General features: G+C 49.5%; 10 protein-coding genes across 10 annotated transcripts; 4 read left to right on the top strand and 6 right to left on the bottom strand.

Annotated features, from left to right (window-relative positions):
- Positions 1 to 38: 38 nt before the first annotated feature.
- Positions 39 to 1035, top strand: PV09_00201 (uncharacterized protein). The gene is made up of 3 exons (XM_016352892.1): positions 39 to 187; positions 250 to 309; positions 384 to 1035. The coding sequence occupies exons 1-3, from the start codon at positions 137 to 139 to the stop codon at positions 585 to 587; spliced, it is 315 nt and encodes a 104-aa protein (XP_016219149.1). The 5' UTR covers positions 39 to 136; the 3' UTR covers positions 588 to 1035.
- Positions 630 to 1750, bottom strand: PV09_00200 (E3 ubiquitin-protein ligase RBX1). The gene is made up of 2 exons (XM_016352891.1): positions 1435 to 1750; positions 630 to 1368 (listed from the first exon to the last, which is right to left on the bottom strand). The coding sequence occupies exons 1-2, from the start codon at positions 1537 to 1539 to the stop codon at positions 1120 to 1122; spliced, it is 354 nt and encodes a 117-aa protein (XP_016219148.1). The 5' UTR covers positions 1540 to 1750; the 3' UTR covers positions 630 to 1119.
- A 135-nt stretch (positions 1751 to 1885) lies between these two features.
- On the bottom strand, positions 1886 to 2870 carry PV09_00199 (uncharacterized protein). The gene is made up of 4 exons (XM_016352890.1): positions 2855 to 2870; positions 2678 to 2782; positions 2534 to 2626; positions 1886 to 2459 (listed from the first exon to the last, which is right to left on the bottom strand). Exons 2-4 carry the CDS (start codon positions 2771 to 2773, stop codon positions 2382 to 2384), a joined length of 267 nt encoding a protein of 88 aa, XP_016219147.1. The 5' UTR covers positions 2774 to 2782; positions 2855 to 2870; the 3' UTR covers positions 1886 to 2381.
- Positions 2871 to 3151: 281 nt separating this feature from the next.
- Positions 3152 to 5434, top strand: PV09_00198 (uncharacterized protein). The gene is made up of 2 exons (XM_016352889.1): positions 3152 to 4961; positions 5119 to 5434. The coding sequence occupies exons 1-2, from the start codon at positions 3722 to 3724 to the stop codon at positions 5370 to 5372; spliced, it is 1494 nt and encodes a 497-aa protein (XP_016219146.1). The 5' UTR covers positions 3152 to 3721; the 3' UTR covers positions 5373 to 5434.
- A 580-nt stretch (positions 5435 to 6014) lies between these two features.
- Positions 6015 to 7530, top strand: PV09_00197 (uncharacterized protein; the record flags this gene model as incomplete). Its single annotated transcript, XM_016352888.1, has 2 exons — positions 6015 to 6113; positions 6167 to 7530. The coding sequence occupies exon 2, from the start codon at positions 6277 to 6279 to the stop codon at positions 7528 to 7530; it is 1254 nt and encodes a 417-aa protein (XP_016219145.1). The 5' UTR covers positions 6015 to 6113; positions 6167 to 6276.
- Positions 7104 to 11932, bottom strand: PV09_00196 (uncharacterized protein). Its single transcript, XM_016352887.1, has 3 exons — positions 11649 to 11932; positions 7948 to 11567; positions 7104 to 7895 (listed from the first exon to the last, which is right to left on the bottom strand). Exons 1-3 carry the CDS (start codon positions 11768 to 11770, stop codon positions 7609 to 7611), a joined length of 4029 nt encoding a protein of 1342 aa, XP_016219144.1. The 5' UTR covers positions 11771 to 11932; the 3' UTR covers positions 7104 to 7608.
- A 110-nt stretch (positions 11933 to 12042) lies between these two features.
- PV09_00195 (60S ribosomal protein L33-A) lies at positions 12043 to 13279 on the bottom strand. The gene is made up of 5 exons (XM_016352886.1): positions 13161 to 13279; positions 13087 to 13098; positions 12800 to 12868; positions 12555 to 12737; positions 12043 to 12483 (listed from the first exon to the last, which is right to left on the bottom strand). The coding sequence occupies exons 1-5, from the start codon at positions 13180 to 13182 to the stop codon at positions 12443 to 12445; spliced, it is 327 nt and encodes a 108-aa protein (XP_016219143.1). The 5' UTR covers positions 13183 to 13279; the 3' UTR covers positions 12043 to 12442.
- Positions 13280 to 13491: 212 nt separating this feature from the next.
- On the bottom strand, positions 13492 to 14678 carry PV09_00194 (uncharacterized protein). The gene is made up of 2 exons (XM_016352885.1): positions 13926 to 14678; positions 13492 to 13871 (listed from the first exon to the last, which is right to left on the bottom strand). The coding sequence occupies exons 1-2, from the start codon at positions 14509 to 14511 to the stop codon at positions 13498 to 13500; spliced, it is 960 nt and encodes a 319-aa protein (XP_016219142.1). The 5' UTR covers positions 14512 to 14678; the 3' UTR covers positions 13492 to 13497.
- Positions 14679 to 15493: 815 nt separating this feature from the next.
- On the bottom strand, positions 15494 to 18389 carry PV09_00193 (uncharacterized protein). The gene is made up of 3 exons (XM_016352884.1): positions 17723 to 18389; positions 17227 to 17667; positions 15494 to 17176 (listed from the first exon to the last, which is right to left on the bottom strand). Exons 1-3 carry the CDS (start codon positions 17835 to 17837, stop codon positions 16437 to 16439), a joined length of 1296 nt encoding a protein of 431 aa, XP_016219141.1. The 5' UTR covers positions 17838 to 18389; the 3' UTR covers positions 15494 to 16436.
- A 1781-nt stretch (positions 18390 to 20170) lies between these two features.
- Positions 20171 to 21823, top strand: PV09_00192 (uncharacterized protein). Its single transcript, XM_016352883.1, has 3 exons — positions 20171 to 20466; positions 20528 to 20794; positions 20847 to 21823. The coding sequence occupies exons 1-3, from the start codon at positions 20281 to 20283 to the stop codon at positions 21195 to 21197; spliced, it is 804 nt and encodes a 267-aa protein (XP_016219140.1). The 5' UTR covers positions 20171 to 20280; the 3' UTR covers positions 21198 to 21823.
- Positions 21824 to 21892: the final 69 nt, after the last annotated feature.

Raw genomic sequence — 21892 nt, 5'->3', positions numbered from 1 at the left:
CCGCCAGCGCGGCGAACCCGAAGTCGACACGGTTGGCCAGCGGTTCTGGCTCGATTGGCCCTTTCTTGCCGTCCAGACGACTGCGACGACCACGACGATCACGACGACCACGACGACCAGACGGCAGCATCGAACCATGGCCGAGCACGTTCTGGACTCCATCCGAGACTTCTTCGAGGGCCAGATTGTACGCCCCCATTGCCTCCGCGTACGAACGCGGCGGCTGGACGATTGCTGACAGCCTAGCAGGACTTCGAAGGCCAGAAATCGTCCGAATTGCTCTACACGGCGTTGCTCACAGCCGTCGGCGTACGTGATAGCGACCCTTTGTTGCGCCATTCAGCTTAGCAATCGCTAACCCGCAGCTTTTATACTTGCAACAGCTCTTCTCCTTCGTCGTCGGCTTCATCACACAAAATATCTACTATTCAGTCTATGTCGGCCTAGGAGGCACCGCCGTCACCTTCTTACTCGCCGTTCCGCATTGGCCTTTTTACAACCAGAATCCAGCGCGTTTCTTGCCGAGCAGGAAGTACAAGGGTACCGTCAACGTGGCTGTAGATGTAGATGGGAAAAAAGTGCAATGAATTCAGGCGGCTCGCCGACAGTGTACGAGGATCAAATACCTACGCGCGCAGGGCACGACTGCATGTGGTCATGTCCGAATTTGTCACGATTGTAACATAGCATGGGACTGGAACTAGCACGAACCGGGTGTGGACCGTTGCTCGAATCTTGTGAAGTCTGGTGCGTCTACCGGCTTTTTTCTACCGAGCAGAAAAAATGCATCATCCCAGCGAAGTTCGCTAAGAGAGCACGATCTTTCGGGCTTCGAGTGCGTTGCCAAACAGTCGATAGGAGCTATTTGAATTCCTAGCCCTCATAGTAAACCATCGGCGACGACTGCTCATGCCGACAAAGAAATATGCCTCTAGTGCAAAGTCTACCTTGTCGAAGCGACAGATGGCTTTCTAGGACCACCAATGTGCTGGCATGCCGCTTCTTCTGACTCGACCCAGCCGCTTTTGTAATGCAATTGACGCTTTCGTTGTGTGAGGTTATCTCGTGATCCGATACTCTCTCAGCCCCGCCCTGCCCGATGCTTCTCTGCGCATGCATTTATCGTCCGTACTTCTGGAACTCCCAATCCCTGTTGTCCAGCGGGCAGACCTGCCTCGTCTTCAGCCACCGCGAGATGCAGTGGAAGTGGAACGCATGGTTGCAAATACCCCACGCCACGGTGCACTCTTCGGTGGCGGCACTCGACTGATTTGCCTGACACTCGATGCACAAGTCCATGATGTGGTTGCGGCAGATAGCGCAGTTGTCGACGACGATATCCCAGGCCCACAGCGCCACGGCGTTCCACTACGTGCAGTGATTAGCTGAAGCTCACCCAAGATACAGAAAGTGGGATGTTGAATGGAAATGCACCTTTTTGACCTCAAAGCGCGGCTTCTTGTCAGTGCCTTCGGCCTTAGCAGCTTTGGCTGTTTTAGGTGCTGCCGAAGGGGCGTCTTTCATGTCTACATCCGCCATGATGAAAGGAAGAGCTGCTGTGACAAGGTAAGGCTGCTGTTTGTCCTGACTTGTGGTAGTCCGGAGGGTGTAGGAAATGGGCTGAAATTTGCGATCGAAGTTCGGACACAAATTGGTCCTTTATGAGCCGCTTGGGATATGGAATGAAAGTACTCCCACAGTCACAGCAAGAAAGTTTGTGAGTTGTGGAGGCAACCGTACTGAATGAAGGTGCTGCGGCTTGGAGGCGAAGTCCTAACCGCAAGTGGCGTTATGGGCATATCACGTGTGCAAGGCTGAATCATTCAACCAACCTTTCACTACACAAGAAAGGGATCAGAACGACAAGAAATATTTCTCCTAAGTGTTTCTTTTAATCGAATTTGTGATTGATATTCGTTCTCAATGTTCACGATTGTTGATGGGCGGGTGTTGGAAAAGCCCACTTTGTAGGCAGCAATAACTAATTGACGTACAGGACAAGAGTTCCTCGAAAGTACCAGATCCAATCTACCGTCTATATTCGACTGGCCGCACACTTTCACTTTCCTACTCATGAGGATTTCCTGGCTTCTTTTGAACTAATGGAATCGAATCATTGCATGAGTAGTTCTTAAAACGATGCGGTCGAACCATGACCGATTCCCATTCAAGTTCCATGCATCATTCACACAAGCAAGATAGTGGGTAAGATCGCGTTGAAACCCAAGTGATTCCCTATATATACACATATTTCCCTGCTGTCTCATATCTACCTTGGTGAGCAGACAGCATGACTCCACGTGCTCCTCGAAAACGCCTCTTGAATGACAACCCCGAGTAATTTGCCCCATAAACATATCCATATCACCACGCCTGTTGTCTTATGAGAGCGAGATAGCGCCTCGCCGGCTTTCGCGCATGTGTAGCCATGCTTGAGATGCGCAGAAGACCAGAAAACCCTACCTGTCGGTTAGCGGCAATCTTTCTCCTAAATTCTTTGCATGCATAGAATGAGGGAAAGCTTGAGTCGTACGCCATAAACTGCCACGGCACCAAATACTGCAGCTGCGACGGCGCCACCATCCTTCGGATCTTCTGTGTGGCCCATCATTACCGGATTCCCTGACTACCCTCTGATATCAGTCACGGCCATTTTCGCACAAGGATACATGCGAACCTTGAACATGGAACCTATTATGGAGAGGATGACAATGGCGAAGATCGAGACGACAATGCATGACCAAGCATTGAGGGCGGAGACTACAGGCTTCATTTTGGCGAACTTGGACGATTTATGGGTTAGAGACGAAAGAAAGGCGTCGGCGAATAGGCTGAGAAAGTGCGAACGACTGACTGTTTGTTCTCTTGCAAGGCTATGTGATACTGACGTTGACGGTCGATGGGAGAGATAGCTAAGTTGATGCCTGAGGCGTATAAGTGCCAAGATTCAGGGATCACTATTCTAAGTAGCTGGCACATCCGTTAACAAGTTCGACGTGAAACTCCGAGTACTCGTCCGAGGTCTCCGTCTGGAGATCTCTCGTTATAAATTAAATGTTCCAGAACCTTGCAGCAATATCAGATGGGGTTCCACGTGTTGTGTTGATAGCATCAATTGTGCGGACTTACACGAGATTGCAGCCTTATACGAGATGAGTTTCGTGCAAGGTCCTTGAACGCCACAGGTTTTGTTGCAATCCACATGCCAACTTACCAGATGTCGCCCGAGCTTTTTACCCCAAGTGTGTTCTTGAGGCTGATATTGCCGGGGGTACTTAGCAATCCCCGTGGAAGATCCGTATCGCGTACAAGCATAACCTCTGTCAGCCGGTGCTCAGTTTGCTTCAAGTAATGGCCCAAAATATTCCCGATGCAGGTCGCAAAAGCTGTCAGCGGATATCTATCCTGTTCTGGGACAATGCGGCGATCAATTACTTGGGGTAATATTAAGCTTGAATCCTGCGTGACTCGCCCAGGCTAGCCATTGACACCATTCGGCTTGTATAGACGATGCTGGATAATGCCAGGATCATTCTCCGCGCATCATCATCATCGTGCTGGTTGACCTCCAGTACTCGGTCAGGCGGGAGCACATGATTTGAGGCCATAAGTACTCAACAATCTGCGCTTTTTTTTGCAGAAACACGCTCGTTTGGTTTTTGCTCTGTTCAAACATTGTTTATTCGAGTCATCGCGATTCAAACAAGGCCAGCGAAGCGAGATGGCGGCCATCAAAATAGTCATACTAGTTGCAACCATTCTTTCCGTCGCAAGAGTGTCAGCATACAACCCTCGACAAATAGAAGCAGGTCCAGCTGCATGTGCCAACTTAACCGGCTCATTAGGTTCCACAAAAGTTGTCACCAACCATCTTGACCTGAACTACCTCGAAAGTCAGTTCGAGTACTGGAATGCCCGCCTGAGTAGCTACGCACCGTCTTGCGTGGTTTACCCAACCTCCGCTCAGGATGTCTCAGTTGCTATTCAAGCTATCCGCAGTTCCGGTTCCCGCTTTGCCGTCAGAGTCGGTGGACACAATCCTAACCCCAACTTCTCATCCGTGGATCAAGGTGTCCTCATTGACCTTCGAAATTTGAACCAAAAATCATATGATCCGTCCACACAGCTAGCCACATATGGCCCCGGTCAATCTTTTGGCGAGGTCTATGAATACTTCGACCAGTTTGGAGTGACCGTTGTTGGGGCTCGTCTTTCTGGTGTGGGCACTGGCCTTGCTCTCGGTGGTGGCTTGAGCTACCTCTCTAGTCAGTATGGTATGGCAGCTGATGGCTTCCGAGAGCTGGAAGTTGTCTTACCCAGTGGAGAGATCGTTACAGCTTCCAGCACAGAGAATCCCGATTTATTCTTTGCCTGCAGAGGTGGCGGCGGAAACGCTTACGGCATTGTCACAAAATACACTGTTCAGAGTCGCCCATCAGGGACCTTTACTGCTGGCAACATTATCTACTTGTTTGACCAGACGGAAGCAATCGGCCAAGCTCTTGCTGACTTCACAAGATACAACACAGATCCGAAGGCTGCAATCATTGGCACCTACGAAATCCTCGGTACGCCGGACCTGAATCTTAACTTGGACAAAGCTGGCATTCTTTTCTTGGTGTATGACGGCGAGGATCCTGGAGATGTCTTCAAAAATTTCACAGACATTCCCAATGTCATCAACACGATTGGCCAGAAAACATACTTGGACGTGGTTAACATGCCCGTTCCTTTTGCAGCGCAGCTCTCTCGGGGAGATAATTTCTTCCGTGTCCAGGTTCACGGCATCGATGACGATAGCTGGAAAGATACTATTTCGAGATGGCAAAATTGGACAGACAGTGTCAAGGGCAGCTATGTCTTGACTTCTTTGGATTGGCAGCCTATTCCAAAGACCTTGACGGATGCATCAAAAGCGCAAGGCGGTAATGCAATGGATATGCCCGATGGGCCTTGGATATGTACGTGAAAACCCTTCATCCCGAATAAAGCTTCATATAATGGCTGGTTTTTGACGCTTCGATACTTGATTCGATAATGTCTAGCGCGTCAATGCACCACCAGGCCATCCTATGAGGCTGTACTCGGTCAGAAACCTTGACTAACACATTTCTTTAGGGTTCAATTATCTTCTCACCACTCCTCCAGGTATGGCTCAGGCGGATTATGATGCAATACAGGCCAGCTTCAAGGCAATGGTAGAATCAACACCCAATGCAGAAGGACTGCCGCTGTTTATAAATGATGCCGCATATGATCAAAATCCTCTCAAGACATTTTCGACATATTCAAAGCTTCAGGAGATCAAAAAGAAATATGATCCCGACGGGTTCTTTTCCAGCAAGACAGGTGGATGGAATTTTAATGCATAAAATATTCAAAGACAAAATTCCCTTTGACATTACTTCACATTAAAGCTACTTGTTCAACTTAGAAATGATGTTGTGAAGAGATATTTTCGACATCTGCGTGCTCTCTACTGTGATATTGCTTCATCTTTGCAGTGATGTGATCTCTTCGTCATGTTTAGTTTGATCCCGGTTTAAGCTCTGACTAGAGCTTGCATTCCGTCACATGCCCGTGACTACACAAGCTCGCCCCATTTGCCGATATCTGGGGAAGTCAAGGGTTTACAAGTCCGTTTTGTGCCTCGACGGCAACAATACTTATGCTGTTCGCTTTTTTTGCGAGAATCCCTGTGATTTTCTGCAGGGTTCAGGCGAAGATCAAAGTCTAGCTTGAGCCAACATGCTTCGGCGTGGCAGACTGATTTTAGGTGAAACAACGAGCAAATATGGGTATCTTTGCTATCAGATGGAAGCAAGAAACAAATTGTGATTCTTCGAAAGTTTGGCTCCGTCCTCCAACAAGTAAGTGAAGAGAACCACTCAGCACACGTGACTAGATGGCTCTTAACCTTAGACGAATCTAAGTGCCTTCAAATCAGCTACCGCTACTACTGACTTGGATACACATTTGGGTAGACAGGTATTGGTTTGGAATGTCAGGATCCGTTGACTCAGAATTGTCATTTCAAGGTTGTAATTCTATATTTGGTAATGTCAGCCTTGAGAGTCACAAACATTAGCGTGAACAACACGACTCATTCTCCTGTGGGTTTCTCGCCGCTAAAAACAACCGTCAAGTGGTTAAACACGACAGCTAGCAAAAACCCAAAGCCGCAAAAGGCACTTTTTGACCGAGCGCTGCACTTTGTTGTGCGAAACAACACTCTACAGGATATCGACAGCTTTCTCTTCTTACACTTCGCACGCTATGTCAAGAAACGACTTCCCCAGTCAATTGTTTAGATACTGCGGGACCGCCCATCGTGATGGCAACGGATTGCATAAGCATCCGTGGGTCCGAGATCTTGAAAGCAGGTGCCAGAAAGCACTATGGCAGTTGATCAAACTGACGGGCCTTTATCGTCCTAGACTTGCCAATGAACGTGATCTGCGGGAATATCTTCAGGCCTCCGAAGATGAGCTTAACAAATGTTGTGAGCGACTCACGCAGATGCCTCTGTGTTGGAGAGAGGCGTTCTGGAGTAAAAGATCAGAGCTCGAGACGAAGGTGAACAACTGGTGCGGCCTCAATTTTGGAATTCTGCCGCAACTACCTTGGAACCTCCCACCTCGGGACGCGGAGACGCCAGAGATACGTGGAATGGACGGTGAGCTACTAAATGACCAAAACGGGTATGCTGGATCTGCTGTCCAGCACTCCGGTGCCGCCGTGCTACTACGATCGCCAGCGGATCGATTCAAACCCAGGCGTACAGTCGGCCAACAGCGCCACCCTGGTAGCACGTACTATCCGTCTCGCAGGCAGGGGCCAGAATCAAGACCAAAACAGATGGAACATGCCTCTCAGCACCATCAACTCGCCGATATCACGGGAGTTGTTGGGAGGACGCCTTTCAATCTGAGCTTCTCCATGGATGTGCCCTTGAGTCAAGGCTCGAACAGATCTTCAACGCCTCGAACGCGTCCATCCACGTCGGCACCACGACGCACATATGAAGACTTAGTTGAATATGACCGTCGTGAGTTTGAGCGCGAAAGCATTAACCGTGATCCAGCTAGATACGGCGGGATTGTCAACGCCTTTACGCTAGATGAAGACCCTCTGTCACGGCCGTTACAGGGACTGCACAAGATCATTACGCTTGTTGACGAACAGAACATGCCTCAACATGAATTCAAGCTGATTTACAAGCAGGATGATGCACAGACTCGTGACCTAGTAACCATTCTAGAGACTAAATTGCAGGCCGACCGTGAGAGTCAAAGAAGTAAAAGCAGATCCTATGACGTTGCCATAAACGCTATTCGAAGAGGCGTTGTTCAGCAGGTCACCTGCAGCGATACAGCTGGAGGCGACATTTGGGTTACTTCTGAGAACCGAATTGAGGTTGTCCGTGTTCTCCTGGACTTGGTAGGCAGCGAGGTTGGTAAATGGACGTTATTCGGCCTCGGTGTCGGAATGAGTGAAGGGAGACTGTATCTGCTCCAAGTCTTCGACTGAATAATATGATGAAGCAACATGTGATTGACTCTAGGATATATCCTTCGACGTAACTTATCTTGTTTACATGTGCTGCAATCAGTATCGTAAACCCTCTTGTATAATCTTATACTGTTTCCTCTTCTTCTTGCTTTTGGGCCAAAGCTTAACCTTCATCTCTCCGATCCACCTTGCAAGGCTAGGGAAGAACCATACTTCACTGATATACATGATTGCAAAACTAGCAAGCGCAATACTGAGGATCGTAAGTTTGAAATCCCATGACATGTATGTAAGCTCCATGAGTTTGAAAAGCCATTGAGCCGGGTCAAGCAGCAGGTACGTCGAAAAGAAGAGCGCTGAAACCATGGTAATCACAAAGGGTACTGTGGCATCTGTTAGCAGTGTGAAGATGTCCTGGCGATAGGATGGACTGACAGTTTCTCGACATCTTTTCTCTGAACGGCGGTCCAACGCTCAAAACAATTGCGCTCAGTATATATAAATAGCAACTCAGAAGGAACAATGTCGTATTCTGGCTGTTTTTCGAATTGGAGTGCTCCTTGTCCAGCACAGGTGGCACGTACCATTCCTGTCGCTGAACAAGCCACCAGCCAACAAACTGCGCTATTACTGTTATTGTTATCTGCCCCAAGAGCGGCGTGAGCACTTTTCGGCTCACTAGGCTAGCTGTTGGTCGCTTCTTCGCTAGATAACGATATGGGCCCGTCCAACCCATGAATATTGCGATCGGCAAGATAAGTGCGAGGTCGATGTACAAGAACTGAAAGTCTCCAAGATTGGATGCCGAAGCATATAGGAAGGAGACGGAGGTGAACTGGATGGCGGAGTACAAGGACATGTACTTGAAGCAACTGAAGCTAGTCACAAGAGCCGCACGTCCTTCACGAATGACTTGAGGCACACAGCTTATGTCGAAGATCCTACTGGTGAAGGGCGCTGCGACAGATGCTTCAGCCTCGGATAGAGAGATACCCACGTCGGCCGCTTTCAAAGCACCACAGTCATTTGCTCCATCGCCACAGAAACCAACGCAATAGTCAATGCTCTGCAACTTCTCAACCAGCTCATGCTTTTCGTCAGGTGACATGCGTGCAAAGACCTGGCCACAAACCAGCATCTCGCGTAGAACTTTCTCTGGCGCGTAGTCGATGATCCAACGAAAAACTTCGCCTGAGACAGCCACAGAGTAATTTTGCAAATTCATTATATCGTACGGAAGGGAAGCGTCTCCTTCCGCGGGTGGCGGTAATGGTTTGAGAGTGTGTTCATCGAGCCGGTAGATAGGATTGTCGACACTTTCCCAGCTTAGTTTCGATAAGGCTTCGCGAGAATTACCCTCCACAAAATGTGGGATGAAGCAATGAGCATTCGGGTCGATGAGATTGCACTCGCGAGCAACGCTAATAGCTGTGAGGATATTGTCACCAGTGCACATAACCTTCCTGATATTGGCTCTTCCAAGCTCTTCAATGATGTCGGCTGTTCTTTCCTTGAGTTTATTCTCGAAGATGATGAAGCCCAGGAAATTGAGATCGGATTCAGCCTCTTCTCGATTCATCTTCTGCACTTTCACCCAGTTCATCTTAGGAAGATGTTTTGAAGCACAGGCGATGACGCGAAAACCTCTATGGGTGTAATATGCCAACAGATCATCGTAGTCAGACGGGAAACTTTCCGGTCGACAGATTTCTTTCATGACTTCTGGCGCACCTTTTACGTAGATATCGCCGTCTTTGGCACCAAATTGTCGCACAACAACGCTTGCCCTTCGGAGCTGCGAAACAAACTCAAACGTCTTCAGGACACCGAGTTCGATCGGCTTGCGAATTGCATCGCTGGTATTATCTTCGGCATCGTATTCAGCGCCAGGCGGTGGGCGTGCCACGGAAGGTGTCAGTTTGACGCTTTCTTCATCCTCATGGGACCCACCCTGATCGCCCTCCTCAAACTGCCAACCTGTAAATTCAAACATCTTCTGATCCAGAGGATCCCCCAATAATTCTCCATCAATAAGCCTAAGGGAGTGGCATGTAGCCATGGTGTGCAATATTGCCCGGTTCGTCTCATAATTGATCGTAGGATCACGCTCGTAGGATGATCGTGGCAAGATGGCACTCGCATCCTCCAACATATCACTGAAGCTATTTTTCTGCGCGACACGCACACCAAGGACATCCAGCCCATCTTCAGTCAGTGTACCGGTCTTGTCAAAGCAAACTACATCGAGCTTTCCTCCCACGTTGACACGCTGCGGACTGATGCAGAAGATCTGCTTACCTTTTAGCCGATTGAGAGCGAATTGCGTTCCAATAGTTAAGGTTGCAGGTAGAGCTGGGGGCACGACGATGGTGATGAGGTCCAATGCTCGGACCACAATCAAATGCCACTCTAAGCCCAGCTTAACGAAGTTGATAAAGGATGCCACAAAGCCGATTGCCGCAATCAAGCCCATAACAGAGATATACCGAAATGAGTCACGGTAAAACTTGAATCCAGACGGCTTCGGAAATAGCATCGAGCGTACGAGAGCGCCCTTTGTTGTGTTGAAGCCGGTTCGCACCACCATAGCTAATGCGGCAGCTTCGTCATCCACGTCGTCTTGCGGTCTTCTTGCTCTTATGATCTTAGTACCGCTGAAAAGAAGGTGTTTCGCAACCTCAGGATGCACTGATACTGATCCTGGCGAAAGCAGCTCCAGTGATTCGTCCGTGGCTGGTGTCTTCGATACAGGAACAGATTCGCCTGTCAACATACTCTCGTTAACAATGCAATCGCCTGAGAGCAACAGACTGTCACACGGAAACAACGACAAGTTCGGATCCGTGACCTCGTAGACGTCTCCCGGCACTAAGTCGCTTGACACAATTGTCTGCCAGAAGCCGTTTCGTAAGACGCGAACATCACACTCGAAACGGCTCACCTCTCGCAGTCTTCGCATCGTAGCCTTCGTTTCCACAAGAGTGGTTACAATGCTCACGACGCTGATGATGAAAATACATGCAGCGTAATAATAGTACTCATCCACACTCCACAGGAACAAACTCGCGATCTGGAAAATGTAGAAGGGATGTAGGACTTCATCAGTGAGGAGCTGCGCCGTTGTCTTCTCCTCAATGTCAATCAGGTTCCTGCCAAACAAGAGCTCGCGGTACTCTTTTTCTTCCTCATCTAGACCTTGCCGCACAACTTTGATGCCCGTCCATGCTGGGTCCTTCCAGGTGTTTCCTAGAAGGAATTTGTCCTTCAAAGGATGGTAGCAGAAGCGGATATAGCGATAATCCAGCATGTGCAGTTCTTTCACTATCGGATCGTCATCCTCGTCGTACTCCCTCATGCCGGATCTCTCTTGAAAGCCAAAGATGGAAGAGAGCGATTTTCCATATGCTTCTTTCTTGATATTCTGCGTCATGATTTCGCCCCACTGGTTTTCAATGACCACCCAGTCTGCGTCCCGGAGTGGATGTGGCGACCCCACAAGTTTTATATGCCATCTCGGCACCCATCGTAGAGCAAGCCATCCGAGCCCCAACGTGCATACCGATATTGTCGTGTATAGGGCATAGCCTAGATAACTTGTCTTGAACCCAGCAAGCACGATCGTGAGGTCCTCGGTAAGAATATATATCTTCTGCTGCAGTCTCTCTCCCCTTGTATGCCTCCCACTTCTCGTGCTACTGCTGCTGGATATCCTTGTCAGTAGCAATGGCCTGTCAACGCCACCATTCACGCTGTCAATGCTGCTCTTGCGTCTCGATCTCGTCCTCGCAAGTCCAGCCTCCAAGTCCGTCTCATCGTCTTCAGCAAATCGCTCATCGCCGTTACCCTCCACCTCTCCGCCATCTGTCATTGCTTCCTCCTCCATGTCCCCGTCCTCCCCTTCGTTTAGTTCCTCGTTGAAGAATTGGAAACTGGCATTGCTGTCTGAACGAAATCGACGGTGTGAGAACGCGGACACGCTGGTAGGAACACTTTCGGCGAGAGGTCCAGAAAACATCTCGTCGGTTGCCATTTCTACGTCTGTTATAAAACTTGCGCTGCACCAAAGCGCCGACTTGATCAGCTTTTCTGGCACTCGATCTTGCGACAGCGATGGAGATAGAGACTGAAGGACCTACTCGCTCATGTTGGAGCCACGACGGTAGAACATATTGCTCCTCCGTCTTCTGGACGTGTTATCAGCAGCAAAGCTGCTGCGACGGCTATCCGCATTGCTGCCATCTTCCTCGTTGTACGCCATGTTGATAAGAAGAGCGATTGCCCTCCTTGTCGCTTCAGCTTATAGCATGCTGGTTCAAGAATATAAGTAGTCCACTACCTGAAAGCCAGCTGCAAAAGCAATAGATGAGAAGTGGGGGCCCAGATATTAAGGTTGTCGAGGTTTACAGAGCGTAGGTAGCTTTCTCCGTCAAGATTGAGCTTCGATCGGACAGATGCAGATCGTTGCGCGATTCTGCACTTATGTCATCACAAACACATTTCGGGGACGGTACCTAACTTTGTAAACAATAATGATGGAACCAATAGATAAATTTAATTCTGATAACGATATCGAGAATAGTTTTATGGAGTTGCGCATTTCGCATCAAACTTGGATGTAGCAAACCTCATCACGTGCTACAATGCGATTGAGGAGTTGGGCATACGGGTCACAAAGCGTCAGAAGGTTATGTGATCTTTGAATTTGCATTCTGGGGATGTGATCTGGACCCAACTAATGCTCATGGTACCTTGCCGTGAAAAGCCATCATCCCAAGACACCTGCCCAAATGAGTATAACGAGATTGTTCTCGAGCATGGTACAATCCCTCAATGGTGAGTGTAAAAGATCCGCTCGCTTCCGTCTTTCCCTCCTCTATGCGCAATCACACACTTTTGTGTCCATGCGACGCTTTCCAGCTGATCTTTCCTTCTATATGTTGGATGGATACAACATGACACGAACAGAGGCACCTGTAGAAAAGCCGTTAGTCGTTCAAGTCGCACCTCTAAAGAGCCTAAAATAGAACTCTTGGGCGACGTACCGAAAGACTTTGGTGGAAGGTTGTTGCGGAATTGTGCGCGGACGATACCAGAGTTGCCGTGTGTCCGTGTGATCTTTCCCCAGATGACTCGGAACTTGCTGCCTCGGACCTCTTTCTGTGCGCGGTACACGTATGCGACCTTCTTGCCCAGGTAGAACTTTGCGGCCTCAGCGGTGTTAACACCTAACGTTCGTCTCGTTAATGATTCAACCCAAACTATCGAGGCAGATGGATCTGCGACGTACCCTCTAGCTGCAGCAGACTTGTGCCGGGGTTGGTGTTGCGCTTCGCCCTCTGGTAGCTGATGTGCCGCCCTATAAAATCGGTCAGTCCCATATTCATGCTTTTCGTCGTGCTGCCAGGCCACCAAGTGTGCGATGCCGTCTGAGTCTCTGGATAAAATTCGAATCTTCCCCTTAGCTAACCGTGCTAATATCCACTTGCAGGATACATTCTATGCTCCAAGGCAATTTTACAGTGCCAAAGGTATTGCCGTTCATTACGATCTATAGGGAACGAATAGATCTCTTACCCTTCACATATACTACAGTTGTCAGGGTTAGCGGGCTAATTCCACAGAATCGCGGTAAAGGAAAGAATACTCACATCTGCTACCTGCTTCCGGCATCTTGAATTGAATTACACAACGACTGCAGCGCGCAAGCTCTTGTGTATGTGATTATCGAGGGTTGAGTTGATGTTGCCGATGAGTGCGAAAGTGTGTGTCTCTCCATGCACACTGCATTTTCGAAGTGTGGATTCTTGGCATTCGTGATGGAAGCTACGCCCGTTTAGGCATAGCGTTCCAAAAGCACATGACCCGTGTTGAGAAATTCTCAGCGCTCCCTTTTGAAGGCTGAACAACAAAGCACCCAAGAAGTTCTCAATAAGAATAATTATTGATTAATTCTAGCATAACACATTATAATCATCTTTCTCAAAATCATAGCCCATTAAGCAACTTCTGCGCTCCAATCGCGTCGCCCATACCGAAGAAGTCGATCAAGACGACGTTTGGATATCTGCCGTAAATCGACTTACACAGGCTCGCTTGCGCACCAATACTTCCGTCACCGCTGACTGCATTTGTTTGCCCAGCAGCTTCGCGGTCCGGGATCAGGATGTCCGTAAAAGGAATCTCCACGTCGAGAAAATGGTTAACAATGTTCATGCTTGACTTCCCGCTGCTATCCAGCTTGTTGGCACGGTCGATTTTGCATTGCGCGAAATTGGGATCTGTCGTGTCGAACGGGGTTTCCCAGTAGTAGTTGAATTCATCGAGGAGGTAAGGTACCAGTTTCTCGTTTGCACCGTAGTCTTTTTGCCGCATTTTAGTCTCAGTGCTGGAATGGTCAGAGGCTCCGCACGTACCTATAAAGACTACAAGTCTTTGATTTTGAGAGATCATATCGCCAAGCGTTGGCCAGCTTGCCATGGGCAGAGGATTCGGACTTGTGCTAGGAATGAAGGCCAGCTTGTCGAGCCCGACCTGTTTAAAAACAGCATCGAAATCACTCATAGGCGCATTATCCGGGTTTGTCAACAGAAGTGTCACGACCTCTCTTGGGTTGGCATCCAAAAAACTCTTGACCGTCTTCAAATAATCTTGGACCAGTCCGCCAAATTCTAAAAGGCAGTTTGTGTGGCACATAGCCAACACATCACCGAGACCGGGAAGATCTGGTATGTCCCATTTGTGGACTTGTGACTGCAAGAAGCGTATGCCACCTCCAAGCTGATCGCTCAGTGACTTGATCTGGTTTTGCGAAGGCAGATCGCCGACGAAGGCGGAGTCGTGGTCGCCTACAAATGTGATGTCTGAGTATTTGCGGCTGCATAGCTGCGCGTAGCCATTGCAAAGAGGATCTGCTCGCGAGAACAATCGGTCCAAAAGTGGAAACGCATGTATCTGGATAGAAAATGTAAGGAGCGACAGCAAAACCCCGAAGACCTGCATGGTGAATGACGGTGTCGAAACTACGTTCTGGCAGGAGCTCGATAGAACGGAAACACAATTACAAGGCCCAGATCTCCCTATATACCATTTTTACCGACATGACCACTGAGAAAAGACAGACCACACGAGGCCTATAGAGCAACACAAGGGCTCAGCAAGTGAGCGCTATGGGCCAGCGCGTGGGTGTGGTTGCGCCTGCTCGGCGGCGTATGCTGTAGGAAGCTAGAAGCACCGCCATGTCAGGGCCAAGCGCTCAAGTGAACAAAGTCAGCCTACACCAAAGCAGAGACACCTTCTGAAAGCAGAACAAGTCATGCTTCTCTGATCAAAACCCCAGAAATGTCTCTCGGGGATTCGTTTGCTTGAAATGCATCCGATCGCATGTGCTCAGCTTCTTTGCAGTCTGATTGGCCACGAGTAAATGGCCGTTCTTCCCTATAGGGGCTTAGGTTTCAGGGGAGATGAAGCGGCGGCAGATGATGATTAGGCGACGGGAATTGCCTGCAAATGGCCTTGAGCGTTTTATTGACGCTGTTGTTTGGATTGCCTACCAGGTGTGCAGGTCACGACAAGGAGTAACGTGAGGCCTGCTGCAGTGCAGTGGGGGTCATTTCGTGCAGAAGCCCAACGATGTCCTCTTGTCTTGAAAGCTGCTGCAACCTGTCGGATTACCCTCCGGCAGCTTTGATCATCTTGGACACACCCAAAGACGTAAAGTTTAGACAGAAGAATGAAGGAATGCTATTCTTTCGACTCATTAGCTCTTTATATTGCATTATTGCTTTGTCCGGGGGCACGGGCTCTGCTCGGGTGTCACACGTTGGTACTGAACATGCCTGCTTTCCCTGGTAATGTCGATCTCGTGGTCATCCGCCGAAACGCGTGGGCACAGCCCACGGTAAAACATCTTCCTTTCAGATTTTCAGCTCAATTTTTTTGACACTACCAAATGCTGTCGCTCTTCGAAACGCAACAGCATTAAGCCATCCTTTCTAAGAGATCGAAACGTGGAATTTTTCCTTGTTATTGAGCAAACTCGATGCGTTGAACACTGGCGTGCTGGTACTTCAGCATATCCAATAGGCCAAGTATTGCTACGCTGAACACTGGATAATTTCTTCGTCGATCGAATGAGCGGAAAACAGATAATGCCAGCTAAGATAGGTTGAGCAAGCCTAGAGCTGAATTTTCGCTACTCTCTGATGTCACTAGAGTATCAAGCAGCCCGAAGAGACATGACCTAGTTTCGTCTCTTTACTGTGCTAGAAGCTGTATATATATGTCGTCGCTGTATTTGGTGGAAAATGAGCGAAACCGTCCAATTCGCGATGCGTTTTATAGACCTGTCACAGTTCACTGTTAGAGGAGGGATGGGAGATATCCGTACGTGTACAAAATGGTCAGGTCCTATCGACCTTGACCAGCAACAGCAACGCAAGCCCGTGATTGAATCTAGAGAATATGGATTCTTCTCCTCCGATAGTTGCCTTCGGAGATGGCTGAAGGATAGACGGGACGTGCAGAATTGAGCTTCATCACTCCGTAGTCTCAGCGATGTGCAGGGGCTGTGTCTTCATCGGTAGAGAAGGAGCGACTTGCGATTTGGACTATTAAGCTTTATCTTACAGACGAGGGCCAAGAATTATCTGCAGAAGGAGCGTCCAGAAATAGAATTTCCTCCAATCTTCGTCGTCCAACCCATTACAGGAACATGACTGAACGCATTTTTGACCTCGCTGGTCCCGATGACGCTGAGCCCGGCGATAGAGTTTTGCTACAACAGAGCCATCCCCATCAGATGCAAATATCCAAAAAATGAAAAAGGGCACAATGTCTGTACAATGCGATGGAATCCTATGCGCCGAAAATGTGATCCAGAGAGATGCAAAAAGAAGATTTTGGGAACGAGCGTATGCTGCTGCCGCTTACCAGCAGAGCATGACGCCGACAGCAACCAAAATTGCGAGCACGCTGCCGCCCAATCTCTCTGGATGAATCTTCGTGCCGCCGCTTGAGCCCGTGCTTCCAGAGCCCTGGGTGAAGCCTGAGCTCGACCCACTTTGCGCTGCGCCCGAGCTAGATGCCGTGCCGGAGCTCGATGCACTACCTGATGAGCCGTCATTCTTTGCACCTGCGCCAGACACGCCAGGAATGCTCTCGGGTGTGGAGCTTGCCGCCGCAGAGCCACTTGGATTGTAATTGGGATTGTCGCCCGACGCATACAGCGACTTCAGCACAACTGACTTGTCCGACAGCTCAATGGTGTTATTCGTAGCCTCCACGTTGGTGTAAACATAGGTGGCCTTTCCACTGCCTTGAGCGCCAGCCGGAGGATTGTAGCACTCCACGTTGACGTCACTCACCATGGCATAGTAGTAGCCATTCTGCATATACGGTGAGTTCCAGTCGATCAAGCCACCGGCCCAGTCAATGGTGCCCTGTGCGTTGGTGGGCAAACCTGCTGGCCAAAGTGAGAGCATGATTCTGGCTGGTGTTTGCGGGTAGGCATAAGCGTTCGCGGTTGCATTCCATGTCTCCGACCGATTCTTTGTGCGCAAGACCTTGCCGTCGACCAGCCAGTTCAATTGGTCCGGTGACCAGTCAATAGTGTACGTGTGCGTAGTCGACTCGGTGTTTGAGGCAGTCAGGTTCAATTCGTTGTCATCTGAACTGGTCAGCAGCCATTCGGGAGCAAAAAGTGTTGACAGTACATACAGTTTGTGATACCCTGGAAGTAGTAATTCGATTGCACGTGCTGCGTGTCCACGCCGACGAACTCGAAATCGATCTCGTCCTTGGCATCACTCATAAGGATGAAAGCCGTAACGACACCTGCGCCTTGACTCGTCGTCAAAGTAGCCGAGATCTTGCCATACCAGACGTAGTGTGTGCTAGCCAAAAGCGTACCCACAGTGTCTGGAGCCATGGTAAGGAGAATAGAATTCTTGTTGTACACCACGGGCTTTCCACTCGAGACCCAATTGGCCTTGGTCGCGTCGCCAAGGTATTGTGAAATGTCCGCAACGTCATCAAGAGAATTCAGCTTGTAGTCCTCTGACTGGCATTGTGGGTTGGGCACGCATGAGTTGAGGTCGAAAGAGTACCTTGGGTCACAGCCACCCAAGCAATAAGCGCCGACACCACACTGTCCGTATGCTAGATCATGCTGTCAGTCCACACAGTATACACCCGGCTGTAGATTGCAACTTGCCTGAACAGCATGGTGAGTCCTGAGGACACTTGTTGCCCTCGCCACAAGTTGGAATGGACGCAAGTACGGTCGTGGCACAGAGCGCCGTTACCACAGTCGAGAGAAAACGGGTCATTTTGCGACGATTGTGATGGTGGTGACGATGCAGGTCTTGCCAAACTGCAACAGCCCGTCGTACCAGATGAGCTTATGAACGCGAACTGTCGAACCAGAGAGTTGGATCTGGTTCTTTGCTCTTTCTCTTCTGATTCAGCCTTGCGGCTTGTGTCGCGGCGATCCGGAATCTAGGCAGTAACGAGCGAGAAAAATATGGACGACGCAACAGCAATCTCCGTTTGGTATCCCAAGGAAACGACTGGTCGAGGGATTGCCAAGGGGCAAGCAGACGGAGATGTCAAGCGCGGTAGCGAAGCCAAAGCGTGCCCGAGAAGCGAGTGAATCGAAGCAAGCAGAAAGATATTAGATAGGGTGATGTAACAACAAAACGAAAGCAATGTTCGCACGCACGACGCCGCGAGATAACGGGCCAAGGCGATCACCTGTTCTCAACGAAGGACAGATGGTTGGAAGAGGGGAGCAGGCCAGCAAAAGCAGGAAAGGCGATGGAGAAAAAGCGCGAAAGGGTTGGCGCCCCCTGCACCGTTCGCTGGGGGTGGACTCGGTGGAGGCTGTGCTAAGAAAAGAAGAAGGGAGCAGCTTGGCCGCTAATCCCGCACACGGCTCGATTCTATCACCGAAACGGACGGGCGGGCGAGGGCTACAGCGCCAGGATTGGTGCGTAGCTTTTGAGCTGGCGTTTTTCGATGATGGTCTGCAGGTTCATCGTTCAGACCTGCTCGAACTGCTTGCATGCTCGTTCAACGCCCTTGGTGGCGCTACCGACGTGCAACGTGATCGTCTCTCCCACAGAGCGTCATTCCAGACGGGCTTTGGTGTGGCCGTGTGTCGAACGCCACTAAGCTTCACGCCAGACGTTCATGTTGCAGCCGTTCCGTCGTCTTCGATGTCATGCCATCCATACACGGGAGACCGCAGGGCACGAAATTGGCCCACCCTTGACCAAAAATCTCCTTGCGCATCCGGATCCTTGACCACCGCCGTTTCCCCACAGCGCCTCTTCATTTTGGAGCGTGCTTCAATAATCCGTTTTCTCTCACCAGCTTTGACGACGACTCAACAGCTGTAGCTCGTTGTTTCTCATGATTTCCATCTCCAGAGCCGTCGATTCTCCAGATTCGATGTGCGAAAAGCCGGCATTCAGGGACCATGGCACGACAATGAATACCCCTGACGTGGATCAATTTGATGAGGGCATTTGTCATAGAATGAGAGGCTTTTTATTTCTATGAACATCCTTATCCTTCTACATCCAGTGGGCTCCTTGGGGTAGCGTACACTTCCGCACTTAAATATTCGCGAGACCCCCATGCGCAAAGCAGGGTCTAGGTTGTAAAACACAAGCCGAGATAGTTGTAAACGAAAAAAAAGGTGAATGGTCTCGTGAGATGGGATATCGTGAACCACTCGACACGGTCTGGTACCCTTTGCACTTCTCGTCGACGTTGTTCTTTTCAGAGTCGTTGATAGGCAATTATGACACCAGAGTGCACTGATTCGTCTGTGAGCTAGTCTTCGCCTTCCTCAAACTCCGTCAAGCATGGAGAAATACGGATGGTCTTGCTGAATGAGAAAGCTTAATCATGGAGGTTGACCTATGCGGCTCTTCGTTACGATGCGTTTGCGACATTGCTGAGCTTGACTAAGGTGATCATAAAATCTACAGCGAAGCACACCGGATGATCGGGTTATGAACGTCCCTCTGGTGATCCAAACAAGACGCAAAGAGGATTTAATATTCATCGCCATGCGTTCCACCGCATTCCACAGGCCAAACGCCTTGTGTGAAGATGTTTTTGGCGCCTCTTCGACCACGGCCTTTTTTCGTTGAAGGCTCTCCGATACCTTTAGCTCTCAGATGCGACATCATCATGGTGAACAATCCATTCTTAGTCCATGACTAGTCATATCAGCATGGGAGGGCATATCGTGGTCGAGTTAACTTAGCCGTTCGACTGCCTACGTAGCATAATCGTCGCTTTCAGACGTCGCATCTAAACCGTAAGAAGATACAGTAGACTTTCAGCATACGGAGTACAGAGATGTACCAACATGAATTACGACTTCGTGTGCCATTGTCGCTTGTCAAGCTTGTCAGTATTGTGATCACCGGAACTCCTTTGAAGACCCCACAGCAGAATCACATGGAGGTGACGCATAGATCGCCAGCGACCTCGAATCTCGTGTTTCATGTACAGTTATTGGGATCTGAAGCCGTGCCTTTTATGCGAAACTTTGGGATGCGCAAACAACACGCTAAGCCTAAAATTAGTGAAGAGCGGCTCTTCCCGACGTGGCGCAGCACTTCCCTCCCCTTTCGATTCCCCAGGGCTGAGCTGGTGGCCGCGCAATCCAGAGCAGGCGCTTTAAAAGTCGAAAGCGGCCTCTCTGCTGTTTCTCTGCTGCAAGTCTACCGCTCATAGTCTGAAAGAAGCACAACAATGGCTCCGCTCGCTGACACCAAGACTGTTGAGCTCGTCGCCAGGGCAACAGAACAGCTCTCGCGTCGCAACCTGAGCGTGAACAGCACGCAAGCCGTGACGTTGGGGATCATTGCAGTGTACGTGGTCGTCATCGCTCTCTTGTGGAACATCCCCGTCGTGAGAAACGTTTTGTGGCCTTTCAAGGTAAGTTAGAGCACACGTTGCGCCTCTTCAAAGTACCGCAATGCTGACACGCGAATTTCAGATGTTGACCATTGCTTTCCATGAGTTCGGTCATGCGTTCGCGGCGGTCCTGACGGGCGGCAAAGTCGAAAGCATTTCGCTCGATCCAAACGAAGGTGGAGTCACCCATATGCGCGGCGGAAAGCAGGCTATCACTTTGCCCGCCGGCTACCTTGGATCATCCATCATCGGAGCTCTGCTAATCTTTTGCGGCTTCGACATCGTCGCTTCAAAAGTTGCCAGCATCGCTCTTGGCGTTTGCTTTCTACTTACCCTATGGTGGGCACGAGTATGTGAGCTTGTTAGAGCGGCACCATGAATGCGTACTAACTATTCGCTAGCGAGATTGGCTTACGATTGTGACGATTCTACTTGCCGTGGGCTTGCTCGTGGCTTGCTGGTTCATCAAACATGCTGAACCTCTTCGCTTCGTCGTTCTGTTCATTGGTGTCATGAGCAGCTTGTACTCGGTCTGGGATATTTGCGACGATCTTATCCTCCGCAAGGTCAACAGCTCAGATGCCAGCGTCTTCGCGAAGCGATACGGCGGCTCTTCGCGATGCTGGGGTGTTATCTGGAGCTTTATCTCCGTCTTTTTTATGGTAATCGCCATCATCGCCGGCATCGCGGCCTTTCATCAAACTTGGGCGCAACAGGAAAAGGATTCGAAAGGGTTTATTCCAACGCGTTAAAGGACAGTGATGAGGAAAGATAGCAGCATCGGCTATTTTCGTCAATACCGGATCACTTTCGGAACGTTGTGAACGCACTTCAAATAGTTCACTCCTCTAGGATCGACATGCTAAAGTACAAAAAAGCTTTTCATGTGGTCAAACAACAGAGCTATCTATGCCCTTTTCGCTTTGGCATCACCAATCAGGTACCTCGCCAATGAGATCGAGGCGATTTTTTTAATCGGGAACCTTGGTTCAAGTCATGTGGCCTACGAAACAAATGAGCGAGTATGAAAGGCATGTATAGTTCTACGATCATTGGTACATGTTGTGCCATGTTTACGATAATTGCCGGCATTGTGTCTCGAGGGCTAGTAGCTGGGGAAAGCTTTCTTCTAAGCGGCGAGTCTCATCTATTGCAGCTTAGCCTTGGAGGGATTGATTTGAATCAAGTCGATTGTGGCCTATCCCAGACATCTTGATTAACAGTCGAGCTCCGACGTAGAAGTGGAGGGGTCAAGCGTGGGTTTTTGCAAACCATAACCGGGAGTACGTTCACAGGTTGCCCAGAAATAGAAGCCGTCAAATTTCTTGTCTGTGTCGTTTAGACTGCCATTTTATGATGTCTCTGAAAGCCTCATAATGTCGTTCTTACCTGAGGATTTCATCTCATCAAATTTACTTGACTGGAACGTCGCCCAGTTGTTGCTTTC

Source organism: Verruconis gallopava, assembly GCF_000836295.1.
Source record: "Verruconis gallopava strain CBS 43764 unplaced genomic scaffold supercont1.1, whole genome shotgun sequence".
Taxonomy (NCBI): domain Eukaryota; kingdom Fungi; phylum Ascomycota; class Dothideomycetes; order Venturiales; family Sympoventuriaceae; genus Verruconis; species Verruconis gallopava.
This window is presented reverse-complemented; position numbering and strand designations above follow the sequence as displayed.

Excerpts from the sequence above, each read along its gene's own strand:
- PV09_00201 (XM_016352892.1), top strand. The coding sequence starts at position 137 with ATGGCCGAGCACGTTCTGGACTCCATCCGAGACTTCTTCGAGGGCCAG. Across the intron at positions 188-249 it reads ACTTCTTCGAGGGCCAGATT|GACTTCGAAGGCCAGAAATC; the intron begins GTACGCCCCCAT and ends ACAGCCTAGCAG. Across the intron at positions 310-383 it reads CGTTGCTCACAGCCGTCGGC|CTCTTCTCCTTCGTCGTCGG; the intron begins GTACGTGATAGC and ends TACTTGCAACAG.
- PV09_00200 (XM_016352891.1), bottom strand. The coding sequence starts at position 1,539 with ATGGCGGATGTAGACATGAAAGACGCCCCTTCGGCAGCACCTAAAACA. Across the intron at positions 1,369-1,434 it reads CGCGCTTTGAGGTCAAAAAG|TGGAACGCCGTGGCGCTGTG; the intron begins GTGCATTTCCAT and ends CACTGCACGTAG.
- PV09_00199 (XM_016352890.1), bottom strand. The coding sequence starts at position 2,773 with ATGAAGCCTGTAGTCTCCGCCCTCAATGCTTGGTCATGCATTGTCGTC. Across the intron at positions 2,627-2,677 it reads TAATAGGTTCCATGTTCAAG|TCAGGGAATCCGGTAATGAT; the intron begins GTTCGCATGTAT and ends ATCAGAGGGTAG. Across the intron at positions 2,460-2,533 it reads GTGCCGTGGCAGTTTATGGC|GGTTTTCTGGTCTTCTGCGC; the intron begins GTACGACTCAAG and ends ACCGACAGGTAG.
- PV09_00198 (XM_016352889.1), top strand. The coding sequence starts at position 3,722 with ATGGCGGCCATCAAAATAGTCATACTAGTTGCAACCATTCTTTCCGTC. Across the intron at positions 4,962-5,118 it reads GCCCGATGGGCCTTGGATAT|GGTTCAATTATCTTCTCACC; the intron begins GTACGTGAAAAC and ends ACATTTCTTTAG.
- PV09_00196 (XM_016352887.1), bottom strand. The coding sequence starts at position 11,770 with ATGGCGTACAACGAGGAAGATGGCAGCAATGCGGATAGCCGTCGCAGC. Across the intron at positions 11,568-11,648 it reads CGTGGCTCCAACATGAGCGA|CGCAAGTTTTATAACAGACG; the intron begins GTAGGTCCTTCA and ends GCTTTGGTGCAG. Across the intron at positions 7,896-7,947 it reads AGAAAAGATGTCGAGAAACT|TACCCTTTGTGATTACCATG; the intron begins GTCAGTCCATCC and ends CAGATGCCACAG.
- PV09_00195 (XM_016352886.1), bottom strand. The coding sequence starts at position 13,182 with ATGCCGGAAGCAGGTAGCAGAT. Across the intron at positions 12,738-12,799 it reads AAGTCTGCTGCAGCTAGAGG|GTGTTAACACCGCTGAGGCC; the intron begins GTACGTCGCAGA and ends GACGAACGTTAG. Across the intron at positions 12,484-12,554 it reads CCTTCCACCAAAGTCTTTCG|GTGCCTCTGTTCGTGTCATG; the intron begins GTACGTCGCCCA and ends GCTTTTCTACAG.
- PV09_00194 (XM_016352885.1), bottom strand. The coding sequence starts at position 14,511 with ATGCAGGTCTTCGGGGTTTTGCTGTCGCTCCTTACATTTTCTATCCAG. Across the intron at positions 13,872-13,925 it reads AAGACTTGTAGTCTTTATAG|ACTACGGTGCAAACGAGAAA; the intron begins GTACGTGCGGAG and ends TGCGGCAAAAAG.
- PV09_00193 (XM_016352884.1), bottom strand. The coding sequence starts at position 17,837 with ATGACCCGTTTTCTCTCGACTGTGGTAACGGCGCTCTGTGCCACGACC. Across the intron at positions 17,668-17,722 it reads GGACTCACCATGCTGTTCAG|CATACGGACAGTGTGGTGTC; the intron begins GCAAGTTGCAAT and ends AGCATGATCTAG. Across the intron at positions 17,177-17,226 it reads CTTCCAGGGTATCACAAACT|ATGACAACGAATTGAACCTG; the intron begins GTATGTACTGTC and ends TGACCAGTTCAG.
- PV09_00192 (XM_016352883.1), top strand. The coding sequence starts at position 20,281 with ATGGCTCCGCTCGCTGACACCAAGACTGTTGAGCTCGTCGCCAGGGCA. Across the intron at positions 20,467-20,527 it reads ACGTTTTGTGGCCTTTCAAG|ATGTTGACCATTGCTTTCCA; the intron begins GTAAGTTAGAGC and ends CGCGAATTTCAG. Across the intron at positions 20,795-20,846 it reads TTACCCTATGGTGGGCACGA|CGAGATTGGCTTACGATTGT; the intron begins GTATGTGAGCTT and ends ACTATTCGCTAG.